The sequence below is a fragment of the Gossypium hirsutum genome, chromosome A12 (genome assembly GCF_007990345.1).
Source record: "Gossypium hirsutum isolate 1008001.06 chromosome A12, Gossypium_hirsutum_v2.1, whole genome shotgun sequence".
Taxonomy (NCBI): Eukaryota; Viridiplantae; Streptophyta; class Magnoliopsida; order Malvales; family Malvaceae; genus Gossypium; species Gossypium hirsutum.
In genome coordinates this window covers 90,590,090-90,609,011 of record NC_053435.1, presented here as the reverse complement: position 1 = coordinate 90,609,011, position 18,922 = coordinate 90,590,090, and the positions used below count along the sequence as shown (strand labels likewise).

Below are 18,922 nucleotides of genomic sequence, written 5' to 3'. Positions count from 1 at the left end.
AATATACTTAAGTTGCCCTTGTGTAGCTAAATAACATATAAATATTTGCATCATACACTTAGACAAACAATTTACACATCTTGACATCAAGGTTCGCTCCTAATGTAGCTCGCACATTCTAAGTCTTCATAGTGGATGTCCCATAAATATAGCTTAAAGCTTAATAATTATATAAAATGAACAATTGAATGAGAGATAATAATTACATAGAACGAACAATTGAATGAGAGATAATTGAATGAAAAATAAGTGTAGCTTAAAGTTAAACGCTCTCCAACACACCAACATGTCCTATTGAATGGAGCTTAGCTTAACATTCCTTTATCTCTCCAACTTATCCCAAGGTCTTTTGCCCAAATCACAAAACATAAAAGTGAGCATTCACAATCCTATGCCATGCCATTATATCCATCAGTTTCAGAAGATTATTATGTCAAAACATATGCTTAAACATAGAGCTCGCAAATCACTGTTCATATATAGCTCGCAATATAAAGCTTGCATACTATTGTTAAAAAAAACACTTTTTAACATATATTCACAAAACTGAGTTTAGGAAAGACTTACCCTCAGAACTTAGGTTAAAACTCTAAGCTCCTGATTAACACTATGATTCATACATCCCCTGAACACTCACCAATTTACCGAAAGTTCTAAACAAGCTTCTCTTTTCCCTTGTCTTTACTTGTAGATGGTTCTGTTAGTTTCACAATTACACAAACATACACAAGTCACTAACAAACAAAGCATATGAAAATTCATACATAAACACAAACGTACCTAGGTTTGCACCTGCTAGTCTTTTGGCGAACCTAGCCTCTTTTGTTTATAAAGAAACATTGTAATGACCTAAATTCAAGGTTATTGGAACAGTGGTTTCGTAACCAAAAATTCGATTTAAAGAGAAATTTATTTTAATATTTTTGCATGAATATTGATATGATAGGAAAATCGTATGAAAATATCAATAGAAAAATTTTATTGATTTAGTGGTTAGTTAGAAAAAGAAATTATCAAAGGAATTGGGTAAAAACAAGGTATCAAGACCTCGATCTCGTAAAACCGAGTTGGAAATATTTTTATAAATATTTATGAAATTTTAGTAATGTGATATTAAAATTTTGTTAGGAAATTTTAATGTTTGGGTGGTCAATTAAATAAAAAGGACTAAATTGGAAAAGGTGTAAAAGTAGCTGGGATGATTAAATAGCTTAAGTGTCTAATGAGAAAGGATTTAAAAGGCAATTAGACCCAAAATTTATTTCGTCTGGACGGAATGGGCATGAAATCAGCAAGAAAATAGATGATTTAAGGGAAAAATTGGAATATTGCATAATTAACTAAATAAAATTAGGACTAGGATGGAAATATCTAGATTTCTTGTGATTTCTCTTCATTATCATCAGCCAAAACGCCATAGGAGGGGTTCTTTAAGCTGGTATTTCATGATTTTTTCACCAAATGAGTTAATCCTTGCCTTTTTCTTATAATTTTTGTGTTTTTATGACTTTTACAACTAGGTCCTACTATTAAATTCATTAGTTTTTTATTTCATGGATGAAATTGAAAGTCACCATGGTTGAGTTCTGTAAGTTTATGATGAAATAGCATGAAACTGAAGCTTTAATTTGTTTATGAGATGATTTTATTAGGTAATTTCAATAGAAATTGATTTTTAGGACCTAATTGTGAAAAAGTTTGGAATTAAAGTCTAGTGCTGAATTTCTGATTCCAAAAGGTTATAAAGTAGTTTAAAGTGATAGAATAAAGTGTTAATTTATAAAAATCATCTCAATTGAGAGGTTAATTGAGTAGGGACAAAATTATCATTTATTAAAAGCTTAGGGGAAAAATGGTAATAAACATCTTGCACTAAAACAGTTTTTGACAGCAGCAGTAGGCTAACTTTGAAAAATCACCATAAATCATGGAAATCGAATTAGAAGATGAAAAAAGTATGGAATTAAATCTTATTGAGTGTAGTTTCTCATAGAATAAATGGTGTAAGAAATGGAATTATAAATCATGAGATATAATAAATTTTGTGAGACAAGGTCCAAATGAATTTGGGTTCCCCTGTTTTGAATTTGAAAAATAATAAAAAATTGAATAAAAATAATTAGGGCTTAAATTTATATGTTTAGAATCCTGAATGAGTCTATTTTCAAGAGAAATAAACAGTAACATCATTCGAATCTTGTATGAGGAGATAATTAATTTTTAGTGAAGAAGGGTCGGAACTGTCAGACAGCAGAATAGGGGTGACTTTAAAGAATAAATTGTACTTATTGGTTAAATCAAAAACTATGAAAATTTTATGATAATAAGATACATGAATTTAGTTTTAGGAAAAATTAGCGGATCTTTATTTGAAGTTCTGTAGCTTAAAATATAAATAATTTAGTGACTACGACTCAAGTAGACAACTTTAAATGAACTATAAATAATAGTGGAATTGTAGAGAATGTTACATATGAAGATGAAATGTATTAAATTGATGATTAAATTTATTTATTTAGATTCAAAAAATTCAAATACAAAGCTAGATCGAGGAAAAGAAAAAGTACGGGATTAGTAGATTTTTGTATACGAACAAGTATCGAGGTAAGTTCGTGTAACTTGAATTATATTCTTAAATGCTTGAAATGTATGTTATTGATGTGAATATGATTTGAATGTTCATTGTATGAAAATTGATGAAACATTGTTATATTTGATAAAAAGGGGAAGAAATCCCGATTGAATGAAATGAAAATTCGATGGATCTCTGAAAAGGAATTGACGGTAAAAAGGATCTAGCCTGGAAGGGTGATCCTATCCCGATATAGCCCTCCCAAAGAATATGTGTAAAATAGATTTAGCCCAGATGGGTAATCCGAATTAGGGTCTAAATTTAGCCTGGACTGGTAATTCAGATCCAAGCTCATTAAAGTAATTATCATTGTAGGGAATTTAGCCTGGACTGGTAATCCCGACAATACTCTATGAGTTTATATTATAGGGGATCTAGCCTGGACTAGTAATCTCGTTGTAAGGATGAGGTTTGCGGGAGTGTGCTCTCTGAAATGGAAATGTGCGCACATGAATATGAATTGACGGACCCGGAATTGTACACTAAAAGTGTACCTCTGAAAATCCATCGAAATTTCGAGAAATTCAACAGGATAAATGTGGGAAATAATAAAGGTAATAGAAAACATGGAATTGATGAGTTCATCAATCATGGTATATATTATTGACACATGGAAATTATTGGACTAACTTGAATGTTGAGCTTGTGCATGTTAGGGTAATAATGCATTGAATGGATATTTGAATGTTTATTGCATTGTATTGAAAATATTAGGTTAGTATAATTCTTGTTACATGAGCTTACTAAGCACAAAGTGCTTACACTGTTTCCTTTTCCCTTGTTTTATAGTATTAAGAGCTCGGAGGTCAGAGACATATCACACTATCAACCTCAAGATTTCGGTATATAAAGAAACTTTATTTTGGAAATCAATGGCATGTATAAGCTAATAAAGTAAATGTTAATGTGAAATGATTCTAAGGTCAACCATTAGTATGGCTAACAAATCTTGGTTTTGGTATGTGATGAGGTTATCTTATAAATATGTATGAATCTATCTTGAAAATATGTTGAATTGGATTGGTTGATGTGGATTGGTCTCGGTTTAAAATTGCAAGGAAGGTTAGATATCTATAAAGGGGTTATATTGAGTTAAAAAAAATTAATTCGTAAACTCCAGTAATCCCTCGTACCCTATTCCGGCAACGAATACGGGTAGGGGGTGTTACAAACATAGTCTTACCTTAAGTTCTATGAACTAAGTTCTAAGTTGAAACTTGACAACAAGATAATCGTGGAGAAATTTGAGAGAATTTTATCGTTCAAAAGAATAAGAATTTTCGATGGGAATGGCTTAATTTATAGGCACTAAGTGTTTTGGTGTTCTTAAAATACCCTAGTTGTAGTAGATGTAGGAAACAGTTACGTGCATGGATAGTGTTACGAAGAGAAAAATAGGTTGACTTCCTAATTTTGGTACAATTACTCTTTGACTACTCATACTTTTGCCTCTTGGTCTAAAATAGTGATCACAGCTTGCTAGGCCCACTACCAAACACCAACTCGCCAGGCCTATTAGCGATCATAGTTTGCTAAATCCTCTAGTGTCCACAGTTTGCCAGGCCTTTTAGCGTACACTAGCTCGCCAAGCCTTCTGGCAAACTCTAGTTCGCCAGTTCTACTGGCAAACCCCAACTTGCCAGGCCTACTGGCGTATATTAGCTCATCATGCTCAAATTTCTAAGCCCTATTTTGGGCTGTTACAATAAATATTCTTAAAAAAAAGATACACAAGCCTGCCTGTGGAATAAAAAACGTACATTGTTAATGTAATAAATACTAACCCATTATAAAATAATAATTAGATAATTAAGAAAAACACTTGACATCATATTCGACCCGCTTGCGGAGTTTTTTTTACTCCACTAATAATGAACAAAATCATTACCTAAATAAATAATTTGCATTGCTTTAATCGTTATTGACATTAATTTTTGGATTCAAACATAGATATATATATTTCATCTTTTTAGTAAAAACACATACATTAGAGTTAAGAAAATAAAGGAATTGAATACCAAATTAAATCGAAATGAATGGAATTTTAGTGTTTGAATGATTTTTAGAATATAAGTTTAAAAATCAAGATTAAATTGAGCTATATTATATTTTTATTTAATTTATAATTATTTTTAATTTTTAGGATATGATAATAAATATTTTATATTTAAAATAGTAAAATTAATTTAAAATTTGTATATAAAAAATTATTTATCAAAAAATATTATTGATTATTTTTATTTGCTTAAAAAATTAAATTTTAGAAATATTTACAAAATACTTTAAAACTTTATAAAATAATATTTAAAATTTATAAAACAAAATCTATTTTATAATTTTTCGGAAAGATCAATTTTGTCAAAATAATATACAAATCTAAAACTCCGAATTAATATAAAAAACTAAAAATCCAACAAATTAAATTATAATAAACAATTCAACAAATAAAAAAAAAGTCCAAGTAAGTGAAACCGAACTCATTCTCAATATGTTAATCTATTCAAATAGTTTAGAAATCAAATTGTATATTTTTAGTTAAATAATCAAAACGAAAATTTATCAATAATTTAATGATTAATGGTATAATTTACCCTTTTTAATACACGCACAGATAGGGATAATAAAAAAATCTGAATATGACGTGTTTCGACTTGACCTAATGCAGGGCTGGATTTTTTTTTTGAAAATTCAGGTTTGGAGTGGGTTGTGTCAAGTGAAATTAGAAAAATAATCAGATCAGGTTGAATTTTAGTAAATTCACCTCTCTTAAGAATATTTACAAAAATACTCATATATACATATATCAAGTTTTTACTTTTAATAAACAAATATATAAATAAAAATATATATTAAGTTTTAAGTCTGTACTCAAATAAATTAATTTTATTTTCCAAAATAAAAAATTAAAAAATATAATTTTATTTACTTCAAAATAAAAAAAATTAAATTAAATTTGAGTTGTACAGACTAGGGTCCAATCTTTTATTAAATTTGAGGTTTAAGTCCAGGCGGATTTTATTTTCTTAAGGGACGGGATCGAGTCGATCAGGCGGATTAATGAAGTTCTGGGCCGGGCCGGGCAAAAATCCGCCCCGCCCCGCTGGTTTCCATACCTACGCTCGAACCATCGGAAATGTGAGACCGGGGTTACATCTCAGACATGCTACACAAAATGGGGGTCCTCAATGCTCACTCCTTACTCCTTGGTCAAAAAAGAAACAAAGAAAATAAAAGCCATCTTCAACCATGGAGACTGCCTCATAGGGGAAAACTACGACACCGCCATGTCTTTCTCTCCCAAATATTAATCCCATATGCTCTTTTTCTCTTTTTCTTTTTTGTGCTTTTTTTTGTTGGCTTATGGAAATGAAGGATTACAACATTAACTCCTTATTTTGATCTACTTCCTATCATTTATTCGAGGAAAAAAACTATGGCAAGCTGTGCCGTACGTGGTGGCTGCCCCTCCGACTACGTAGCTGTTTCCATAGCCATCTTCTCCATGATTTTGTACTTTTCTTTTTTGTTCTTGAAATCTTTACTAAAAATCCATTTTACATAGCTCACAAGATTTGCAATTTTGAAGTTCAAGTTCTATAGATGGGCAGTTTTGTTTGGTTACCAACCATTTGATGTTATGCCTCAGTGGAATATTTTCTTTCCTTTTCAATCTGTTTATATCACTGTTTTTCGTCTCTCTTTTTTGCAGACTTATTGTGAGATCAACGTTTCCGTTTTTTATACACAAGGTTCCAATTGCAAAAGGAAGTGCCTTTTGGATTCCAGTAATTCAAGTTATCGCCAGCTTCAACTTTCTGTTAGCAATAGTGGTAAGGCCATATAAACTTCAATTTTCTTGTTACTTATTTATATCTACAATAAACTACTTCATAATTATTACCATTAGTGTTAAATCGTTAATGATATGCTTTTCACAGATGGCAGTTAACTTTCTTAAATACAAAAAGAGCCATTGGTGGTTGTCATGCTATGTTTGGGCAGGTTATAATCTCTAATTACTTTTCAGTTTACTTATTTTTGTCCATTAAATAGTCTGAAGTATATTTTGTTTTCAGTATGGCTTGAAGGTCCACTTGGATTTGGTTTGTTGATGAGCTGCCGCATAGCACAGGCCTTTCAACTATTCTATGTATTTGTCAAGTGAGTCGATATTCTTCTATTTGAGAAATTTTATGACTGATTGTATTTACAGAAAATAGAGAACAACAGATGTTGTGATTCGACCCTGTCTGGAGGACATCAATTGCATCATGAAAGCATAAGCTGAAATTATTTTTCTTTGGACATCTATAGGTTCTTCAAGGTTTTGCCACCCTCAGATGCTCCTCCTTTCATTTGTGTGTTGTAAGGTAAGTTTGAATCTTTGGAGGTACATAGGAGAATGGCAAAACTTTGAGAGACATGTGGATGCCTAAAGAAGACAATTTTGGTTTATGTTTTCACGACATGGGTCATGCCCTGCGGGCTAGGTTGAGTTGTGACAAAAGACCATATGTTCTGCAAAGTGCACTCATTTGTGTGTTGGGATATAGGTTTGAATCTTTGGAGGCGCAAATAAAGGTGACAAATCCTTGAGGGACCTGTGGGTGCCCAAAAATAAGAATCATGGCTTATGTTCTCATGACATGGCCCATGCCCTGCGAGCTGGGTCAGGTCATGACATAAAAAGGTGTGAACACAGAAATGAGTGCACTTTGCAGAATGGATACTAATTGATATAGTAAAAAGACACCTTTTTATGTCATGACTTGATTCAGACTGGTAGGCATGGGTTGTGTCGTAAGAACATAAGTCAGAATTGTCCTATTTGAGCACCTATGAGTCCTTCAGGTCAAGGTTTTGCCACTATCAGGTGTGCCTAAGAGATTCGATGTTAGAACACACAAATGAATGCACTCTATAGAACAGATACCAATTGATTTTATGTCATGACTCAACCTAGGCCGCGAGGCATGGGTTGTGTTGTAAAAGCATAAGTTGGAATTATCCTTTTTGAGCACTTAAGTCCCTCAAGGTTTTTTCACTCTCAGGTGTGTTTCCAAATATTCTCACTTATGTAGCACACAAATGAGTACACTCTGAATGTCTACCATGACCCATGCCTCGCAAGCTAGTTCAAGTCGTGACAAAAAAGGCACAATTTCATGTCATGACCTAGCCTACTAAGCATGGGTCATGTCATGAGACAATAATCCAGAATTGTCCTTTTTGTTCCCCACAAATCCCTCAAGGTTTTGCCACCGTCAAATGCACCTTTGGAGATTCAAACCCACATCACAACACACAAATGAGTGTACTTTGAAGAAGTGACATAAAAAGATGCCTTTTTATATCATTAGATCACTTGATATCCGTTCTGTAGCGTACACTGATTTCTATGTTGTGATGTGGTTTGAATTTCTGGAGGTGTACTTAAGGGTGACAACATTGAGGGAGCTGTGGGTGCCCAAAGAGGACAATTTCGGCATATGTTCTTATGACATGGCCCATGCTCAGCAGGCGGAGTTAGGTTGTGACATAAAAAAGCACACATGAGGGTGACAATACTTTATGAACTTGTGAGTGCCCAAAGTGGACAATTCCACCTTATGCTTTCACAACACTGCCATGCTTCGTGGGTTGGGTCATGACAACAAAAGAGACTTGTTTCCCCCTTTTTGCTAGATAGAAGAGATGATTAACTTACAAGGTATGAAGCACAAAGGCAGTGTCCAAGTATCAGATAACGTCCAACACAGTAGAATATGTTGGACATGCAAGGACATGTAAAAAATAAAACTAAAATCAAACATTGTTGGAATTTGGTCTAGACATGGGCAGACATGCAATGAAAGTTTTTGTTTTGCATTTTTCTCCCAAGTATGGATTTGACAATGTTAAATTTGGTTTTAATGATTCTTGAGGTTCAAGTTTTTAAATTCAAAATTATATTCAATTTCTAAATTTTTGAAAAGCCATTTACATGTTACTATTTAGTTGAGAAGTATCATTTTTACATTTTTATTGTATATTATTATATTCTTTTTATTGGAGTATCCTGTTGCACCCATGTCTGAATTTCTAAGAAATCCTTGTTTGCTGCTTCCATGTTGTGGTGTACTCATATTACGTGCCAGTGTTTGTGCTTCCAAGCTTTTAGATATTTTGTTTCTCTTCTTAAACTGGGCAAAATCATGTTGGTTAATTTGTTCACAATTGCTTAATTTTGTTAATTTTTGGTGAAATGGTTCAGTACTTTTGTTATAGGTCATCCTCTAGTTCTTGAATCAATAACTTTAACTGCATTTTTTTTACTATGAAACTTTGCTACATGCAATGGGGCAATGTACTACGCACTTAACTAGATAATTCATTACATTATATTGCCAAACCATAAGTTTACATCACATTGCAGTATTTAATCGTCGAAGGGGTGTTATTATCTGTTTAAAACATGCCATTTCAGCAAAATATGGTTAATTTAAATGCTTTTGATTTTTTCAGGAGGCGTTTACCACCAATTAGATCTCATATGTTTCTTCCATTGATTCTTTTGCCATGGGTTGCTGGCGCTGCAGGTAAGAATGTCAAAAGCCTTCCTATTTTTTCTGGTTGAACTTATGCAATGAAGATAATCTGCCCTTTTAGCAAGCTTTCTCCGAATGAGTTTTTTTCTTCTGTTTATTTGAATTTATGCATATTGTTGGCAGATATCTTTAATTAACATATGGAATGATCATCTACAATTGTAATAAGCTTAAAAATATATTTTCTTGCTTCAGCCTTATTGTCCAATCAACAATCCTAATACCTGTCAAGGATTTTTCTATTTACACTCAGGAATGTATGGATACATCAAGCTTATTTATGACAATTCTTTTGACTCTTGTGTGCTCTCACTCCAGTGGGATTCCTATTTTAACCAGAGGCCTTATTTTGTTGTAGTTATTCATGAGAAGAAGCCTCTCAATTACAGATGTCACTTTGGAACTTACTGGACAATACCCGTTGTATGTCTTCACTCATTATATGTTGCTGTTCTGGTGGGGTTCACAAGGGCAATTCGGCATATAGAGTTTAGGTTTGATGAACTCAGAGACCTTTGGCAAGGAATACTTGGCTCAGCATCACTAATTGGTAAATTTTTATCTAGGTTTCATACACGCCTTACATTTCTCCAGTTGGTTCTGTATATGTTGCAAATTGCATTATCATCATTGATAAAGGAATGTATTGTTTTTATGTTCAAAATTGTTTACAAGAAATTTAATGGAATTCTAAACTGGATTAGTTGCAAACTGCTTACATGCAGTTGAGATGAATGAGCTTGGGAAAATCCTAGTAGAATTAAGCAAACTGCTCATATGCAGCTGAGATACTTTAGCATTTGTTAGCATCTCATTGGATGTAGAATTTGTGCTTTTGATGTAATATACACTCTTGTTGTAACATTCATGATACAGCATGTTCCCCTTCCAAAGTCCCCACGGTGTTAAATTATTGAGTTCAAATTTGTAGGAGCTGTTAAAATTGTGATTTTTAGCAGACAGGCTTTGGTGAACAAATAATGATGCAATGTTTTCTTTTGATTGTTTTTTTTTTTTTTTTTGAATGGTGATATCTCCTTTGTGTATTTATGTTGACCTTAATTTTCTTACTTGTGCTCCTCTGAACTTCTCAGGAGTTTGGGTTTTTGCTTACATCTTGAATGAAATTCATGATGATATCTCATGGCTTCAAGTGGCCTCCAGATTTATGCTTTTAGTTACGGTATGTTTTATAACTAAGTTGTTCCTTTGCATCTTGATGGGCTTGCCTACATCATTAGTCAGTTGACATACATATCATGAAGTTTAAATGTTGTGTGTTTGCTAACATGGATCAGGTTTGTTTCACAGGCAAGCATTCTTGTACTGGTTTTCTTCTCCATATCAATTGCGCAGCCTCTGCTCTCACAAATCAGCTTGAGAAAAGGGAACCTCTAGAACTCAAAACAATGGGTCAAGTTCTGGGCATACCAGAAAGTGGACTGCTATTACAAAGAGAACAAGCTGTTGACATTGATCCTAATGAACCATTGGATAAGCTTCTTCTGAACAAACGGTTCCGTCAGTCTTTTATGGCATTTGCAGACAGGTACTTCATATCATGTTATTGTGGTATTGTTTATTGATTGTTTTCCGATGCTTGCCAAAGAAATGAGAGAATATTCTTTTTGTTTTGTAGTAATTCAATCTGCATAGAAAAAATAGCTGGATTAAAAAGTTTCAATTATCTAATGGGAATAAAAGGAGGAAAATGGTTTTCCCGGCAAAATTTCTGACTTTTGTAAAATAAACACACATTGTTTACGACCTTAAAAGTTTAAAAGAAAATTTTAACCGGACTCGTTTCTCCTTGATCACAGTTGTTTGGCTGGGGAAAGTGTACATTTCTTTGATGAGGTGCATGAGCTTGGCAAAATTCCAATAGATGACCCTGTAAGAAGGATCTACATGGCACGACATATCATTAATAAATATATAAATGCAGGTTTGTTGGTCTTATTTTCGAAGAAGCACTTTTCAGTTTTTCTTCTTTGTTATTTTCTGTCTCAAGTCTTGATTTGGAGAAGTTTGTTTGGAGTGAGAATTCATGATCATTTTGTTATGGAGCTCAATTTTGACTATTATCTTGAGCTTTTCTTTGGTGTGAGAATTCATGATCATTGCTTAATGATTCTCATTTTACTTACCTTGCAAGTCGTGCATTTACCCAATGTCCTGCCCAACTTGTCATTCAGGTGCAGCAATGGAAGTTAACATATCTCATCGAATCCGGCAAGAAATTTTGGCCACCACCGATCTAACACACCCTGATCTCTTCACCAATACACTACATGAACTGACGCAGTTAATGAAAATGGTGGGTTTTCTTTTTTACTCAATTGAATTAGGTGAGATCTATTTACTTTAGTTGAGAATTATGTTCACTTAATGTCTAAAAGTGTGCTTCTTTTTTTTTTTTTTGTATTCTAGAACCTGGCGAAAGATTATTGGTCATCCATTTACTTTATCAAATTCAAAGAAGAAGCCAGAATGAGAAGTTGTGAGCATGAAATGGAAGAGATGAGAGGGTATGATTTCTCTCCCAGGTTGAGTTCAGTTAATGCTACAGATGATCCCTTTCACCAGGACCATTTTTCAAGGGGATTTACCCAACATAGTCATGCTTCGTACCTACGCTGAGCTAGGGTTTGTGAATTGCCTGCCTGTTTACAGCAATGTCATTGTCATGTCATATAACAGATGGCTATGAATGTATGATTTTTTTGTTCTAGGTTCTGGCTCAAGGAATCACAATTCCAATCTATTCTTGAATTAAGTGTATTTGTTTATATATATATTATAGGGGTTTTTAATTTTTTTAATAATTTATTCAATTAATAATAAGTTAATTTTAAATTAAATTTTATTAAATACTAATTATTTAATTACTAAAATTAAAATTATTATGGTTATTTAAAATTAAATACTGATCTTAAATTGAATAGTAAGTTAGTGGACTAGTTATCTTAAATGTATTATTTTGAAATGTATTTCTAAAATATGTTTTTTTAATTTTTTTTTTGTGAAATAAGACAAATACAACCCGATTAAACTAAGATAAAACAATTGTTTGTAAACAAATGCAACCTTTCTCCCCTATTAAAGGTTACTTTATCCATTCGATTAGCTTTTTCATTTTCTTTTCTAGAAATGTACCGAATTGTCTATTTTTCGACATTCTTTAGAAGGTGATGTATGCGCCTAATTATTGCCGATTTCGAAGAAGTTGACTCCAAAATTTGGATAGCTTCAATAACCTTTAAGCTGTCTATTTGAATTAACATTTTTTTTTCCTTATTTTTCTTGCAGTAGTGACAGATCATCTAAAATATCCCATAACTCAGCATCAAGAATAATATTTTTAAATACATGAAGGTAGTATTTGAAAAGTAACTTAGTAATTGGATTACATAAGAATGGTAGATTTAGATAACCACTGTAATTAATGATGTAATATCCCGAATTAGGGCCTAATCGGAATAATGATTTCGTGACCACAAATTCGAGATAGAAATAATTATTTTGAGTTTAAAATATGATTGCATGATTGTGTGAAAATTTCGTGATGAAATTCTATGCATAAAGTGCTTAAGTTGAGATTAGGGACTAAACCGAATAATTTGCAAAACTTGTATTCTAGAAGTTTTTAGTATGAAATTGCTTGGGAATATTAATGAGGAGGTCTTAAATAGAAATTTGACCAATTTCTAAAATTTTGGACAAAAATGGGCTTGTACATGAAAATTTTCAAAGAAAGGTATTAAGGGTATTTTAGTCATTTTGTAATTAAAATTAATTAAAAGGGAAATTAAGGCCAAAATGTGTTCATCTTCATCAAGCCTTGGCCGAACCTTACCTCTCTCCATAGCTAGGGTTTCTTCAACTTCCAAGCTTCATAGTAAGTGATTTCAAGCCCCGTTTTTAATGATTTTTATGTTTTTGGAATCCCGATAGCTCGATTTAGCTTATGCTAGCAATAATTCAACCTAGGGTTCATATTTGGAAAAATACCCATAGGTGAAATTTGTGTATTTTGGTATTTTATGATAGAACATGAGGTTTTAAATTATGTTAGACAACTTGTGCTACTCGGTTTTAAGTGAAAACGAGTAAAAGGGCTTAATTGGTAAAAATACCTAATATTCATAAGTACATGTTAGAGTGTGAATTTGATGTTTCCATAGAAGGGAAAAATGATCAGCATGTCATAAAACATAAGAAAATAGGATGAGGTTTAATTTATGAGCCTTGGGGAAAAAGTGAAAAATGTGAAAGTTTAGGGGCAAAATGATAATTTTCCAAAGTTCGTACTAAGGGCTGGTTTGATGAATGTATGTATTAAATAAAATTAATTTGGTATTATAGATCAAGAGAAACAAGATTCAAGTCATGATCGAGGGAAAAACAAAGTTTACGCGGAATAGGCTCGATTGCTAATATTTTGTATCGAGGTAAGTTCCTGTGTAAATAAGGTAACATAATTTTTATTTTAAGTGATTTAATGTTATTTATATGATATAATACTTATTATCATGAAATATTATGTTTTGTGATTTATTATTTGGTAATATGCCAATTATGTGAACAACTTGATAAGTATGAGATGCTAGCAAGTATCAGTTTCTATATTTCGAAGAAGGTGATTAAAAATGTGTAATTGAGAAGAATCTCGTTTGAACCTTGGGAATAGATTAGGGTACAAGTGACATGTCACTAGGATGGTTGAGTTTCGAACTCGTTAAGTTGAGTCAGAGTTCGTGAGATGTAACTAGGCATCCAAGCTCGTTGAGTTGAGTCCGAGTTCACTTATGGATGCGAACGCCCGAGCTCGTTGAGTTGAGTCCAAGTTCTTTTATGGGCGGGTTACATGGTAGCTTGGCTACACAATTTTCGCAGGCTATTGAGTTTGTCTAGCTGCGGGTATGGCACTTGTGTGCATGAAATCCGTGTATCCGAAATTATATTCCGACGTGTTCAACGGGAGAATTCTAAGAGAATATGGAGAATATTTAAAATGAAAGTGATTCGATGATGAATGTGTTGAAGAAGTGAAAATGGATAGGTATGAGTTTAATCCTTGATTGAGAACTTGGTGAGACAAAATTGTGGTAAGATAGTAAGTATTCTTAAGTTATGAGTGTCTTAATGATATTTATGTTGGATTGCATGATCATGTTACTTATTATTTGCATGTGAACTTACTAAGCATTTATGCTTACTCCCTCTTTTTCATTCATTGTAGTTTTGACAAGCCGGCTTGAGAATCGGGATAGGTCGAAGGCTCGTTCACACTATCCGAAGACCTAAATTGGTAAAATGGCTTGTATATTTTGAGTGTGGCAAGTATAGCAATATACTCACTTTGTATAAATGATCTTATGATATGGTTATGGTTTGGTAAGAAAAGGGTATGTAAATGATTAACTATTGGAATGGCTAATCAAGTTTATAAATGATAACATGTATGCTGTAACGCCCTCTTACCCGAGACCGTCGCCGGAGTCGAGCACGAGGCATTACTAAACTTATTTGAGCACTTAAACAAATTCGGACAAGCTGTCCAACTGCGTCATAGTTGCTTAAAAATTCATATCTTGAGTTCTGAAACTCGAAATCAAATTCTGAAATTTTTCCTTAAATTAGACTCATATATCTATCTACTATTTTTTTTTAATTTTTGGTCGGGCCAATTAATACAGTTTATTAGTTAAAGTCTCCCCTGTTTTAGGGTTCGAGTACTCTGACCTCTGTGTATTACGAATCAGATATCTCCCTGTACAGAGTTTCAATGACTATGCCGTTTGTGTCTAATAAAACTAGACTCAATAAGGAATCTATACATATAAAGCATAACTTCTAATTATCATTGTACAATTTATGGTGAATTTCCAAAGTCAGAATAGGGGATCCAGAAATCGCTCTGGCCCTGTTTCACAAAAATTTAAACTTCTCATAAAATATAACTCATATACCTGTTTTGTTCCATCCATATGAAAATAGACTAATAATTATTCAATTCCATATTTTATTCATCATCTAATTGTATCTCTACTATTTTTAATGATTTTTAAAACTCACATCACTGCTGCTGTCTGGATCTATTTTATGGTAAATTTTACCTATTTCATGGTTTCCATGGATTAGCTAGCAATTTAGCATATATAAGACCAAATATGATCATGATTAGCCATTCCAATGGCTAATCATTACCAAACATTTCCATACCACTCAATATCCATATCATAAGACCATATATACAAAATGATTATAATGCTATACATGCCATACTCAAAATATACAAGCCATTACGCCAAGATGGTATACGGATAGTGTGAGTGGGCCACCGACCGTTCCCGATTTCCGAGCTGGCTTATCAAAACTACAAGGAATGAAAAGGAGGGAGTAAGCATAAATGCTTAGTAAGTCCATATGAAATTAATAAGCAATTACCAACATGCTTTTAAGATAAAACACCACAATTGTACAATTATACATACTCAGCTTAAACTGTTTTATCGAGATACATTTACTAAATAATTTATTTCTGGAGCTACGAAACTTCAAATTAAGTTCCGTTAATTTTCCTTGAAACTAGATTCATATACCTTTCTGCCATAAAATTTCCAGAATTTTTGGTTTAGCCATTTAGTACAGTTTATTCATTAAAGTTTCCCCTGTTTTGCTGTCCAACAGTTCTGATCTCTCTTCACTAAAAATTATTTATCTCATAATTTGGGACTTGGATGATGTTCCCGTCTATCCCTCTTGAAAATAGTCTCGATAAGGATTTTAAATATATAAATTAAAAATCATAATTATTTTTGTACAATTTCTAATGATTTTCTAAAATCAGAACAGGGGATCTCGAAGTCATTCAAACTCTGTCTCACAACAATTTAAATATCTTATAACATAAAATCCAATTGCATGCACCGTTTCCTCTATATGAAACTAAACTCATCAGGCTTTAATCTCATATTTTATTCAGCCCTTAACTCAATTTCCACAATTTATAGTGAATTTTAAAATATACACTACTGCAGTAACCCAAAACTGTCAAGGCCATATTTTTTCATTCACCACTATTATTCACTAAATCCATACAATATCATTTCATCCATCATGGTAAGAACACATAATTATGCTTCATAAGCATAGATCCATAATCTCAATGTCATCAAGTATCAAGAACTTATTCCAAATCGTGTCATTTTCATAGTATTCACCAATTCTTAATCTTTTCGGGCCATTTTACATTTTCGTTCATAATCAAATTAGGGAACGATTACGGAATTGAGTACCTCATTATCACAATGCCATAGTAAAACTATGGTCTTGCACATAGTCACATATCACATACCGAGGCCATAGCCCAGCCATGGTCTTACACGGATCACATATCACACTGATGCCATATCCCAGATATGGTCTTATACAGTAGCACATATCACACCGATGCCATATCCCGGATATGGTCTTATACGGAAGCACATATCACATTTCTCCGAAGCCATAGCCTAGCTATGGTCTTATACGGAAATCACATTTCACATGCTGCCATGGTCCAACCATGGTCTTTTCCGTCAATTCGTCTTAGCCACTGAATGAAAGTACTCAAGTCCGTTGTTCCATTTAATTTGTACTTTTATTCAAATATCATTTTACAATTATCACAGTTTAATGACATTTTATATGCAATAATATACTATATCATTCATGAAATTTTCATTTCAAAACATTAAATTACACATTGCATTATTAAAAGTCATATGAACTTACCTCGATATAAAATATTAGCAATCGAGCTTATTCCTCGTAAACTTTATTTTTCCCTCGATCACGACTTGAATCTCGTTTCTCTTGATCTATAATATAAATTATTTCTACTCATTAGCATTTATTTGATTTCTATTTCACTTCACAATTTATGCTGTTCAAATTTTGAAATTGCACTTTTACCCCAAAATTTACAGTTTTTACAATTTAGTCCCTACTCAATTCACCCATAAATTGAACTAATTTTTCTCAATTAACACTTTATTTTATCATTATAAACTATTTCACAACCTTTGATATTCTGAATTTCAACACCAACATCTAATTCACAATTGTTTTCACAATTAGGTCCTAAATACCATTTTCTATCAAAATGACTTAATAAAACAACCTTAATATGAAATTAGAACTTCAATTTCATAATAATTCATCATAAAATGCCCTTACTCAGCCAGGGGAACTTCCAATTTCATCCACCAAATCAAAAACTAATGAATTAGATGATTAGACCTAATTGTAAAAGTCACAAAAACATAAAAATTACTAAGAAAAAGTAAAAATTGAACTTACATGGTGCAAAAATATGAAAAAACAGCATAGGAGACCTGCTACGGCGTTTCTGGCTGAGAAAGATGAAGAAATGTCTAGATTTTTCAATTACATCATTATTTAATTACTAACTTTTATGCTATTTCCAATTTTGCCCCTTGTTCACATTGTTTTCTTGCTTATTTCATACCCAAACCGTCCAGCCATTAACCTTTGGGTCTAATTGCTCTTTAAATCCATCTTTTTAAATACTTAAGCTATTTAATCACATCTCACAAATTTTGCACTTAGTTCAATTTAGTCCTTTTCACCTAATTAATTACCGAAACCTTAAAATTTCTTGACGAAACTTTAATACTAACTTATTTACACTCCATAAATATTTCTAAAAATATTTATGGCTCGGTTTATGAATTCGAGGTCTCAATACCTCGTTTTTATTCCGTTTTATCTACAACTTCCTATACTACATAATTTCATTTAATATCTAAATGACCAAAATGCCCTTACTACTAAACTTTCCAAAAATTCCATCCATGTCCAATTTTTGTCCATAGACTTACAAATTGGTCAAATTGCTCTATAAGGACCTCTAATTAATAATCTAATTTAATTTTATGCAAAATGCTTCTAGAACACAAGTTTTGCAATTTATTCAATTTAGTCCCTAATTTCAAATTAAGCACTTTATGCATAGAATTTCTTCACGAAATTTTCACACAATCATGCAATCATATCATAGACCTCAAAATAATTATATAAAAAAAATTCTTTCTATCTCAGATTTGTGGTCTCGAAACCACTATTCCGACTAGGCCCAAAATCAGGATATTACATATGCTTTATGTCTGAACTAAACCATGAAAATCCTTGAAAAGGTAAAATTGGTCACAAAACAGAATCAGACAGCAGTAGTGACGTGAATTTGAAAAATCACTAAAAATAGTAGAAATGGAATTAAATGATAAATAAGTATAAAATTAAAGCTTGATAAGCCTATTTTCATATGGAAGGAACGAAACAGGTAAATGAGTTATATTTTATGAGATATTTAAGTTTTGGTGGAATAGGGTTAGAGTGGTCTCTGAATCCCCTGTTCTGAATTTAAAAATTTACCATAAATTGTACAAAAATAATTAGAAGTCATAATTTATATTTGAAGATTCCTTATTGAGTCTAGTTTTAATAGAAACAAACGACATAATCATTGAAACTCTTTACAGGGAGATATCTGATTCGTAATACACAGGGGTCAGAGTAGTCGAACCCTGAAATAGGGGAGACTTTAACTAATAAACTGTACTAATTGGACAGACCAAAAATTCTAGAAAACAATTATAGATAGATATATGAGTCTAGTTTCAGTAAAAATTTACGG

The 18,922-nt window shown here is 32.3% G+C and overlaps 1 protein-coding gene across 1 annotated transcript; it reads left to right on the top strand.

Annotated features, from left to right (window-relative positions):
- Positions 1–5,647: 5,647 nt before the first annotated feature.
- On the top strand, positions 5,648–12,041 carry LOC107928705 (regulator of G-protein signaling 1). The gene is given in 12 exon segments (XM_016859962.2): positions 5,648–6,142; positions 6,342–6,462; positions 6,571–6,634; positions 6,709–6,793; positions 9,137–9,210; positions 9,578–9,769; positions 10,314–10,402; positions 10,531–10,597; positions 10,600–10,768; positions 11,040–11,164; positions 11,415–11,536; positions 11,650–12,041. Coding segments are annotated over 12 exon segments (1,395 nt in total). The 5' UTR covers positions 5,648–6,065; the 3' UTR covers positions 11,860–12,041.
- Positions 12,042–18,922: the final 6,881 nt, after the last annotated feature.